The sequence below is a fragment of the Euphorbia lathyris genome, chromosome 10 (genome assembly GCF_963576675.1).
Source record: "Euphorbia lathyris chromosome 10, ddEupLath1.1, whole genome shotgun sequence".
NCBI lineage: Eukaryota > Viridiplantae > Streptophyta > Magnoliopsida > Malpighiales > Euphorbiaceae > Euphorbia > Euphorbia lathyris.
In genome coordinates, this window is record NC_088919.1 from 47,514,127 (window position 1) to 47,526,502 (window position 12,376).

A 12,376-nucleotide genomic window follows, 5' to 3' on the forward strand; every position below is an offset into this window, starting at 1 on the left:
TGCAACACAACATCAGGAAACAGGACATGCTTCAACAATTTTCAAAATCATTGACACACAGCTGCAAGATTCAATACTGAAAACATCAACAATAGAGTAGTATTAATCCTCTAACGAATTACAGTTTCATCAAATTCCATAGTCGAATGTAAACTACCAATACAGTTGCACTACTTCTGCTAGAGTTGAATATACAACCATCCTAGGCATCCAGTCACAGGGCAGATAATTGAATTCAAAACGAGGGTTGTCAAGTTATTATACAACTCGATTTACAAAGACAGCCGCACTTGAAACGGTCCGTATAACATCATCATCATGCTTGTTGCATTTTTATCACATATAATCATTTGGAATATATAGCACAAAACACTATTATGACACAACCCTTTTGACATAATTGTCATTTTTGTTGCATTTATATTACATATAATCATTTGGAATAAATAGCACAACCATTTTTGACACTCCTATACATTACCCAAAATATCAATCCAATGCTCAATTCGAATTCAAACAACATATTGTACGATGAATCTCTTATTAACCATCATCCAATTAACATTTTCATATTGAAAACACAAAACTCAAATGGCATACAGTCATTCATTTATATGTATCAACATTGCAAATAGGGAGTTAAAATATATACCCAAGTAAGGAAACTTCAAACACCTATCATAAAATGAATCTGTAGTTGACTAAATCTCTAATTAAAATCAATTAGTAGCCAAAAATTCAACTATGAAAACAGCGAAAAGGTAATGCAATTACCAGTATCATAAATGACAATAAACAATATCTGAGCTAACAAAATCAAGAACAATCACTCTATTGCATAAGTAAATGACTTATAAGAATTAAAATCCAAGCATTACCCAAAACTAACATGATAAACCTTACATCTCCTTGCTAAATTGCAGTAATCCACACACCAAAAAGAAACCAGAATTTGGAGATTGAACTAAATTAACTTGTTTAACATTTCAAAACTGATAATAAACATAAGAAAATGAAAAGGAAAGACAGGTACACATATTTTTTCTGAAATTAATCAAGAGGAATCTCAACATCACCATCAGCAATCTCCTGCTGGAGATCTTTAGGGTTCTTTCCATCAACAGTACATCCAACGGAGACACAAGTACCTAAAATCTCCTTCACACTACCGCTTAAATCCTTAGCCATTGATCGGGGCCTCATAATCTTAGCAATTTCTATCACATCATCCAGCGATATGTTACCTGAGTGCTTAATGTTCTTCGTCTTCTTTCTGTCACGCTCAGGCTCCTTCAACGCCTTAATGACAAGAGCAGCGGCGGAGGGAACCACCGAGACCTTGGCTTGACGGTTCTGGACGGTGAGCTTAACGGTGACACGCAAGCCCTTCCAATCCTTGGCAGTTTCCTTGGCAATATCTTCACCGATTTTCTTCGGAGAAAGACCGAGAGGACCGATCTTCGGAGCAAGAGATGAAGCTGCTCCGACCTCTCCTCCGGTGACACGGACGTAGACGTCCACCACCTGACTTGGATCGAACTTTGGCGGCATGGTTTAAAATGAAAAAGAGAAGCGACTGTACTGAGATCGGAGAAGGAGGCGGGGGAAAAAGAGGCGCAGCAAAATAGATGGAGTGAGAATTTATTAACATATAAGGTAAGAGAGTTTAGGGTTTAGCACATCTATGTCAAATTACAGTCTTCTCCTCAGGGTTTTTGGATGGGCTATTTTGGGTTATTGGGATCTTTTGGGCCAAAATTCTCGTTTGGATTTTGGTCTATTGATCTTCGGATCTTCCATTGAACCCATTAAGTTTTTTCTCTTATTTTCGGGATGTTAATTTCGTGTTATCCCAGTTATTTGGATTTTGGTCCAGTGATCTTGGGATCCTTCATTTGAACCCATTAAGCTTTTTCTCTTTTTTGGGCTTTTTTTACAATTAGGTATAAAATTATAACTATTATATTATCAAAAAAGTAATTCTAAATATGTTAATTTTTTATTTCTAGTTCTGTTCGTGGTGAGTGGGTCTATCCACCACCGTTTATTATTGATGTGTTATCTTCTGATTTAAATTAATAAAAGTTGTTGTTTGTTTAAAAAAAAAAAAAATATGTTAATTTTTTATCTATTACAAATAAAATATAGTTTTATAATCTAGTTTTAAAAATTTGTAATCCAATTCGTAAATCCTCTAAAATATATATTTTAGACTCATAGTTTATAAATTTTAGTCCTTTAAATATATTAAAAATGATGATTTACTTAGTTTGACATAATTCAAATTATTACTTGATATAGTTATAGTCCTTTAAATATATTAAAAATGATGATTTATTTAGTTTGACATAATTCAAATTATTACTTCATATATAGTTATAGATCATTTTTAAAAAATGAATTTCTATGTAAATTTCCCCTTTTGGATTTTTTATCACATTAAGCTCGTGCTCACCAAATTACTTAAATGTGAATATCTGATTCAGTTAAATGAGCAATACCTGTTTCATCTGTGTCTGAAATTATATTTTTCACAATTCGAAATAAGGTTTTTACAATTTGTCTATAGTCATATCATACATATAAAAAAAATTGTTTAAAATACAAATTTCAAACGCATATGAAATTAATAACTTTTTGTTAACTAAGTTTTAAAAGTTACCCTTTTATGGTTATAATGACTTGGGTGCTGTTTGATAAAACTGAAAATTAAGTGCTGAAAAAATAAGAACTAAATTTTAAGTGTTGATGATGAGGGCATCTTGGTCTACGCGGAGCGTAAAATAGAACACGCGGGACGTGAATCCGAGGCCACCGAGAAAAGGGGAAGACACGCGGAAGGGAGGTCACTAAGGCATTCCACGCAGAGCGTGGATCAAACCTTCAAGAGAACCAGTTCCAAGAGGTCATGTACGCGGGGCGTACCCCCAAGGACGCGGAGCGTGCTTCCTCATACGCGGGCGCAGATCAAGCATAGGGAACGAGTTCTACTCAGGAGGTCCACTACGCGGGGCGTAGCACTAGAGACGCCACGCGTAAACCCCATCAACAAGACGCGCCAGGATCAGGAGTTGCACCACGTCGGGCGTAGCCAGGCCTACGTGGGGCGTGTCCCGGCTGTAGGATACTTCTTCACCAAGTTCTTCATGCTTGGGACCACTCCTGAATTACACCTTTGCCACTCCCTAATTGTAACTCTACCACTCCTTATTTACAACCATGCCACCCCTTTACCATTAACCCAATTTACCCTTTTGCTTTGTATTCTAATTAGTTAGATAATTTACCCTTTTGTAAATTGGCAATTAGGTTTTTGAGATGATATAAATTCATCTATTTCTCTTTGTAATGTTTTAACTTTTTATCAATCAAATATTAAACTTCTTCAAGAAGCTTGTTAAGGTTTTCACCTTCAACAACGGGGATTTCATATTCCTATGGATTTAGTCCATGAAACTTGGGATTCACTCCTTCTAGTTTAGCTAGAGAAGAACATCTTTGTTAGTTTACGATTAAAACTAACATGTCACGAATTCAAATAAAACCGATCTGTATCAGTTGGTATCAGAGCCGATCCTTTTCCTTGAACGGAGACTTCTTTCGACTATGGTTCAACCAAGTTTATCTCATGGATCCGGAGAAACCGCCATCAAGAGGGGAGAGAGTTTTGCATCTTGGAGTAAAGGGTTTGAAGAGAGGTTTAGGGAAAGTAGCCGGAAGAGCGATGAGTCTTTGAGGAGACTTCTATCCACTTGTGAAGATCTTCGCCTAGAGATCCGAAAGCTTTCCCAACCAACCATGGAGGTTCCTCCTAAAGATCCATCAACAATCTTTTCTCCATCACAAATTGTAAAGGTAAATCTCAAACTCCCAATTTCTAATATTGAAGTTGTGGTTAGTCCTATTGGTAGGAAGAAATTGGATGTTTGTGATATTGTTTGTGATATTGTTTGTGATATTGTTTGTGATGTTGAAGGGGATTTAGATTCTTCTTGTGGATTTGTTGAAAATGAAATTGTGGAGGAGGATTGATGCTCCTCCCGTAAAGAAGGCTCACTAAGGGATAAGTGTACCCCATCGTTATCAAGTAATAAAATCTGGAAAGTCCAGGTATCGAATCCACAGGATTTATTTACTACAAGTATCGAGCTAGTTGGTCTCAGGTGTTATCTAGGCTGTGTGGGTTTTGAGTTGGTTTTGTTTAAGTTAATCTACTCCTAGTTGAATTATGCTACCTCTAGCTAAGTTATACTAATTCGAGCTAAGTTATTCTACTCCTAATTAAGTTATTCTACTCCTAGGTGATCTTTCACTAATGAAATTATCCGAAGGAACATGGTATGAACAATAATGATGAAAATATATTATTAGGTCAATAGATTAAAAACCTAATCTAAGTCACTTGTATTCAAGGCGATTAACCCTACTTACCCTCCTGAAGTCCCTAGTGCGTGATTCCCTTGTAAGGCCGAAACTAGGTCTAAGGCTCAACAATTTGGGCTTAATCAACTAAGAGGTTGTCAATCTCCTAGGCTCTGACTAGGTCAGATTCAGCTCACAATATGTGCCTACTAGATTTTGGGGCTTTTGAATGAGTTAAACCAATTGAATAAAGCGTAAGATAAAGATTAAATAAATGAATCATAGAACAAAATAAGAGCTAAAATATCATTAAAGGCGAATAATATTGTCACGGGATACAATTAGCCTAGGATTCATAGACTGTATCAAAGGGTACAAACATAGTAAAATAAAAGGTGATACGAAAATCCCTTTCAGGGAACCTGTCTACCCTGCAGCCGGCTTCCTAGGTCTTAAGGACGGGATAGTGGCCAAGTTAGTGAAGAGGCGACTCAAGAAGCCGCAAGATTGTTAACCCAAGACGAAGAAGGAGTTGACACAAGTGTGCTAGGGGTCACGATGAAGTGGGTTGACATGTGTCGTTGGGACATCCCATTTGATGTCGGCTATGAGCGGAATAAAGTTGTGATCAATGTCCGTGTTCGTGAATTGGAGAAAGAGGAGATCCGGGGTTGGTCGATTTGACATGTCGTGGGAGTGTGGAGGAGCTTCCAAGACATTGTGGAGGGATGGTTTGACCAACTTCGTCGAGATATTCCATTCGATGTCGGTCGGATATTGAGGCGAGTATTACAGGGGATGAGCACCGAGGGCAAGACACAAGTTGAGGTGTGGGGAGAGTTCATAGAGAAAAGGAGAAACCAACAACATATAGAGTGGATAATACCTACCAAGCACCATTCTTATTCTATAGTTGAGTTGGGGACCAACTCTTTTGAAGAAGAGGAGTATGATGAGGGCATCTTGCTCTACGCGGAGCGTAAAATAGAACACGCGGGGCATAAATCCGGGGCCACCGAGAAAAGGGGAAGACACGCGGAAGGAAGGTCACTAAGGCATTCCACGCGGAGCGTAGGGCCCAATACGCGGAGCGTGGATTAAACCTTCAAGAGAACCAGTTCCAGGAGGTCATGTACGTGGGGCGTACCCCCAAGGACGCGGAGCGTGCTTCCTCATACGCGGGCGCAGATCAAGCATAGGGAACGAGTTCTACTCAGGAGGTCCACTACGCGGGGCGTAGCACTAGAGACCCCATGCGTAAACCCCATCAACAAGACGCGCCAGGATCAGGAGCTGCACCACGCGGGGCGTAGCCAGGCCTACGTGGGGCGTGTCCCGTCTGTAGGATACTTCTTCGCCAAGTTCTTCATGCTTGGGACCACTTCTGAATTCACCTTTGCCACTCCCTAATTGCAACTCTACCACTCCTTATTTATAACCATGCCACCCCTTTACCATTAACTCAATTTATCCTTTAGCTTTGTATTCTAATTAGTTAGATAATTTACCTTTTTGTAAATTGGCAATTAGGTTTTTGAGATGATATAAATTCATCTATTTCTCTTTGTAATGTTTTAACTTTTTATCAATCAAATATTAAACTTCTTCAAGAAGTTTGTTAAGGTTTTCACCTTCACCAATGGGAATTTCATATTCCTATGGATTTAGTCCATGAAACTTGGGATTCACTCCTTCTAGTTTAGCTAGAGAAGAACATCTTTGTTAGTTTACGATTAAAACTAACACGTCATGAATTCAAATAAAACCGATCTGTATCAGTTGAATATTATAAGTGCTGAAAATATTGAATGATTTAATTTTTATGATAATATTAGTTGATAATTTTTAGCTTAAAATGTTAAGTTAAAAATTTTAACTTATCAAAATAAGTGGTTTTTAACTTAATTAACTAATTTAAGTGGTGGAGAAACAACCACTATCAAACGCACTTAAATTAAATAAGTGCTTAATATTTTAATTTAAGCAATTAAGTGGTTTATCAAACAAGACTTTAGTTTGAAATAAAAAAAATTACAATTTAAAATAATATTTTTACAATTTTTCAAACCATATCAATACATATAAAAAAAACGGATTTCAAACTCTTCAAAATACAAATTTCAAATCTTCAAAGAAAAAAAAAACAAATTTCAAGCACATATGAAATTAATAGCATTATGTTGATTTTTTAAATTAAAAACTGAACTTTCTAATTAATATTACAAAAAATAAAAAAACTTAATGCTTTGAAATGAAAGAACAATAGTTAAATCCATAAAATCGAAATCATCAATATCATCCACCATTAAAAAAAATGATCAGCCTTAATGCTCCTAACTTTTCATTAAAATATCCTCCTAACCTTCTTAAAAAATCAATCTTTAACTACTAAAAAAAATGTCACAGGTATATCATTGATTATATAAACGATAGAATAGTTTAAAGATATAAAGTAAACTAGATAGCAAGTAAAGTAAATGTATTTTCATGAGGAAAGATTCTAGGATCGATATCTACTTATCCTATGTAGATATCATCTATAGAGCGTTATCGTCACATCAAATTCTTTTTGGCTTTGAATTTCATTCATGTGGATGATTGTTGGAAAAAATGACTACTTATAGTGTGATTATTTGTCAACTTGAGACTTAAATATAGGGATAAGTACAAAAAAAATGACTGTGGTATACACGTTTTGCGAACTCGAACCTGTGGTTTTTTTTTTTTTTGCAAACAGAGGTACGTGTTACACGCCGTTAGCAAACAGAGGCAAAATTGACTAACGGTGTTAAAATTCAAAGAGAAAAGAGTTAATTTGGTCCTTAAAAAAATAGAAAATCGGAAATCTGAGATTTCCCAAATCGGAAATCTGGAAATTCCAGATTTCTGAAAATTTCCAGATTTCGAAACTTAAAAAAATAGAAGAAGAAGAAGAAGAAGAAGAATGTATTTTTTATTTTTATTTTTGATTTTGGGGTTTATTTGTGATAATTAGATAATTATGGGGGTTAATTTATAAAATAAATATATATAAGGACCAATTTAACTCTTTTCTCTTTGAATTTTAACACCGTTAGTCAATTTTGCCTCTGTTTGCTAACGGCGTATAACACGTACCTCTATTTGTAAAAAAAAATACCACAGGTTCGAGTTCGCAAAACGCGTATACCACATGCATTTTTTTTTTTTTTGTACTTATCCCTTAAATATACAATGAACCTATAGAATTTTTTACAACAAGTAATATGTTGTCCAAACGAGTATAGTTACAAGCTCAATAAATGAGAAATTGAAGCATAAAGTAAGCTACAAGGAATGATGGAAAAATAAAAGTTTTTTATCATACATTGCTTCTTTGAGAGGAGTTTGTATGGTTTATATATAATATGCTTTTACAAGTTGCTAAGTAAAACCAATTAGAAGACTCTCTCATGCGCAATATGGTGCAAATCCAATTCCGATGGATTTAGTGGTGTACCAGCATCTCGTAGGTGAAATGAATCGATTCAGTTTCTTTTTAACCCCACCCACATTTTTTTTTATTTTTCCAAAGTCGTAATTCTTCTTTAATTCTGAAACTGTAAATAGTTATGAGTTGAGCTTCAATCATTATTAACAAAATTAACTGTGTATTGATTTTTTTGCTATGTCTCCACAATTTGCTATATGATCCTCTTTCATCGGTTTGAATTATGCACATGGAGATTATAGTCCAGAAAGTAAACTTCTGCTAAAAAACATTTTTGTACTCCTCTTAGTTTTGTTCAAATACTTCCGATGATAACTTCTCTGTACACGGAAGAGTTCGACAATGAAACTGTTGTAGGCATGGTGGCCCGGGGCCCTCCGACCCCCTGTCTCCAAAAAATTTACTAGAAAAAAGGAGGTTGTGCTAATACATGAGTTTACGGTAATTAGAATGAAAAAAAAAAAGGCAATGTCAATCCATCTGGAAAAAAACGATTGATCTCTATCAATAGGCCTACTAAAGGCGCAAACCATAGAGTACTCTTTTTTTTCCTCCCCCAAGCAATCAATGGTTGATTACAAATATCTAGAATCAATATTCTCGCGAAATTATTCTCTATAAACTATAAAGGACCCGAAATACCTTGCTTACGTATCATTGAAAAAGTGCATTAACATAAATACAGCAGTAAGAAGGGGCAGACGACTCTCCAGTGATTCCATTCCTTCTTTCTTTGGGTCACCCCAACCCGCATGGGAAGAAGAGGGTCAGCCAAACAGTGGTCCATTTTGTACATTTGTTGAGGAGTATGACTTAAGCCACCCAATCCATATGTATTATAGAATCAAATTGATTCCCACTTTAAGTATAAGTATTTGATCTCTTGTCTCAGTTAATTAAGAGGAGTCATGGAGAGAACGGGTTCAAAATCACGATCAATTCCTTTTTCAAATTCTGCCGCAGTTGCACGAGTCCTACCCGCGTGCCATAAATGACCTACGAATAGGAAGAAACCTAGAACAAAATGAGAGGTAGCTAACCAACTTCGAGGAGAGACATAATTGACTGCATTGATCTCGGTAGCTACGGCACCTACAGAATTTAATGAACCTAAAGGCGCATGGGTCATATATTCTGCGGAACGATGAATTTTTATTTCTATATAATAAATACTAAGCCTAATATAAAATTTATATATAATAATATTGATATATCTATCAGATCATGACTTCATGTACCAAATATTTTCATATCAATACATACAATATCTTTTCCGACAATGTAATCTAGAATAGATGTGAGAAAAAGACTATTCCTCACTATTTGGTGATAAATAAAATATTCGTACTTTTTTTGATCCCTCAGAGATTTCATAAAATGGGCTTTCTAAAGACCCCCAATGATCAATTTTGGCGGTAATACAGAGGATGCAAGCGTTATCCGGAATGATTGGGCGTAAAGCGTCTGTAAGTGGCTTTTTAAGTGCGCCGTCAAATCCCAGGGCTCAACCCTGGACAGGCGGTGGAAACTGCCAAGCTCGAGTACGGTAAGGGCAGAGGGAATTTCCGGTGGAGTGGTGAAATGCGTAGAGATCGGAAAGAACACCAACGGCGAAAGCACTCTGCTGGGCCGACATTGACACTGAGAGACGAAAGCTAGGGGACTTTATCGAGAAAGATTACTTTTTTAGGTCAAGGTATTGATAGCAAGATCTCGAATCAACTTATTGGTCTTATGGTATATCTCAGTATAGAGAGATTACGCTCCCCTTTCTGTTACAAGGCGGTGATTTCAATTGAAAATCGAAATATAAAAAGGATTTGGATGAAATGATAACAATATGTATGCTGCACATTTTATTGCATTTCCCGGGGATTGTAGTTCAATTGGTCAGAGCACCGCCCTGTCAAGGCGGAAGCTGCGGGTTCGAGCCTCGTCAGTCCCGACGATCCATCCAATAATATAATAAAAGCAATACATCAACTCATATCTCCCTCTTCTGTGAAAGGGGAGACAATTTCATTTTCATTCCCAAGGGGATACTTCTTATTTTTTTTATTCTTATTACTTTACTTATTAAATATTTCTTTTTTTTTCTCAGCCAACTGGAAAGGCAACGGCTAGGAATTTCGCCTCAAGCGCTCTTTGTTCGCTCTACCAACGAACGGGTCTAAGTGAGGTGTCAACTCACCGGTGGATGAGACGGCTAGGCAAGCCGCCCTACTATCACTAAAATACCCCTAGAGGGGGATAGGGCTAAGCGGAGCGAAAAGGGTTTTCCATGAGATGGAAAATGAAAACTATTCACCCCACACGAGGTTTGTGAAGTCCTGGATATGTAACTGCTCAAGACATCATTGTACTACCTTTTGTGGAAATCATTGATAATACACAACATATCGCTAGCCTAACCGAATCTTCAAATCGTTCATTTGAAAAAATTGAAACCCTTCTTATTGGATGATCATGATACTTCCCAAAAATCGTAATTTTTAGTTAATGGAGGAATAATAGGAACATAAAAAGAAAGAACTTCAATTTCACATATATTAGACTCTAAATTTCTAAATCAGTCCTCAAGTTAGTTTTTTTTTTTTTTTTTACTTTCTCTACCTCTTTCTTTATAATTTGTTTTTTTTTTGGCTTAATACATCATTTGCCCACTGAACTTGTCTAAAATAGTTGATTGGCCCTCTAAATTTTCAAACTGTCTCGACAGCCCTTTGAACTTGCATAAAATGTTCAGCCTAAACTTGCGTAAAATGTAATCAATTAATCATTCGGTTGTAAAAAAGTAAGTCAAATGCGGAAGATATGTTACACGTACCTTAGAATGTTATTACATACTTCACAAAATAGATTAAAACATGTTAACAAAGAATTTCTTACTTATTCAACTATAAAACATTTTCTTCTCTAATATTATAATTGCATACCCCGATCTTGGTCGTTTTACTTTTTTAAGATGCGTGCAACATATCTTCCGCATTTAACTTACTTTTTTACAACCGAGTGATTAATTGATTACATTTTATGCAAGTTCATAGAGCTATCGAGATACTTTGAAAGTTCAAGGGGCCAATCAACTATTTTGGACAAGTTCAGGGGGCAAATGATATATTAAGTTTTTTTTTTATTATTTTTAGGTTTTCGTATTCTTGTAATTTGAAATAAATTCTTTTGTTTGGTAATAAGATAAGAGTCTATTCATTACAAGAAAACTAGGAGATAGAGACCGACGTTTGGTCCCTCTAATGCGTGGGTAAGTTTAGGACAAAAATTGACATTTGGTTTACGGACACATAATTCTTAAATACTTTGAACCTGAACTTTTAAGACCATAAAAGTTAGAAAGCGATTGAGCACAACAACACATTGAAGGATTAGCTTTCATGTCGGAGTTCCTTATCTGATAAATCCAAACAAGATAAAAACAATTACTTGAGAAACTCTTTCTCAAATGTAAATTTTGATCATCAACTTTTTTATTTTTTTATTCTTTTAAGAAATGTTTTGGGATATTAGAATATCTCCACATTAAGTAAAGCAAAATCCCAATTATGTATTTTTTTTTACGTATTAAAAACGATAATTGAATTCGTATGGAAGTATCAAAAGAGATACTTTATTATTGTTGAGCATAACATTAAAGGTATTTTTATATTTATAATTTTAGAAGATTTAAGTGTTGGTTTTAATCCTTGTTTTTATTGGGATCGAGAAGTAGTTGTTGATATCTATTTCGAAATGCTCGGTTAATATTCAAACGAGTTTCATCATGCTATTTTCTCTCTCCTCACGCAGCGATGGCGATCGCGTAAGTCTTCTCCCTTCCCTTGGTCGCCTGAGGCCTGGCAGCGTCTCTCCTCTACACCGTCGGCCTCTCTGCGCCGTCGGTCTTCTGCTATGCCGCCAACCTCTCCCTTCGCGCCATCCGTATCGGATCCGGAGTCCATCGCATTTCTGTTCGATCGGCGGGCATTCTCCAAATATGTCTCTGGATCTTCTTCTCCTCCGTCTGTTCCGGCGATTCCTCTTTCGGCGCCGACATTTGTTGCTCTGGTTAAGAAGGCCGTAATACCTACGGCTATCCCGACCCCGACTCTGCCTCTGATTTCTGAAGAAGGAGGGTTCAGAGCCGTCAAAATTCCGCAATCAATATACGAGGAGCGGGTGAAATTGTTCCAACACTCTGTAATTGGGAGAATTTCGTTGAATAAAGGCGAAATCCCTTGGAAGCACACTGAATTGAAGCAACGTCTGAACCAGGTATGAAAACATTCTATGGATTGGCAACTTATATCTTTGGCTAAAGGTTTTTATCAAATTATTATGCCTGATGAGAATGAATTGCAAACTATTTGGGGAATGGGTGCCATTTCTCTTAAGCCGGAAATTATTCGGTTTACTCCTTGGACCCCGGGATTCAATCCTGACACTCGTAAGTCCACTTCTGCACAAGTATGGGTTAGATTATATAATTTGCCTTGGGAATTTTGGGACACTCGAATAATTGCCAGTATTGCACGAGTGATTGGGGTTCCG

General features: G+C 36.4%; 1 protein-coding gene across 1 annotated transcript; it reads right to left on the reverse strand.

Annotated features, from left to right (window-relative positions):
• Window positions 1-816: 816 nt before the first annotated feature.
• LOC136209857 (large ribosomal subunit protein uL11) lies at window positions 817-1,629 on the reverse strand. The gene has a single exon (XM_066001459.1). The coding sequence runs from the start codon at window positions 1,549-1,551 to the stop codon at window positions 1,051-1,053; it is 501 nt and encodes a 166-aa protein (XP_065857531.1). The 5' UTR covers window positions 1,552-1,629; the 3' UTR covers window positions 817-1,050.
• Between the last annotated feature and the right edge of the window lie 10,747 nt (window positions 1,630-12,376).

Excerpts from the sequence above, each read along its gene's own strand:
- LOC136209857 (XM_066001459.1), bottom strand. The coding sequence starts at position 1,551 with ATGCCGCCAAAGTTCGATCCAAGTCAGGTGGTGGACGTCTACGTCCGT.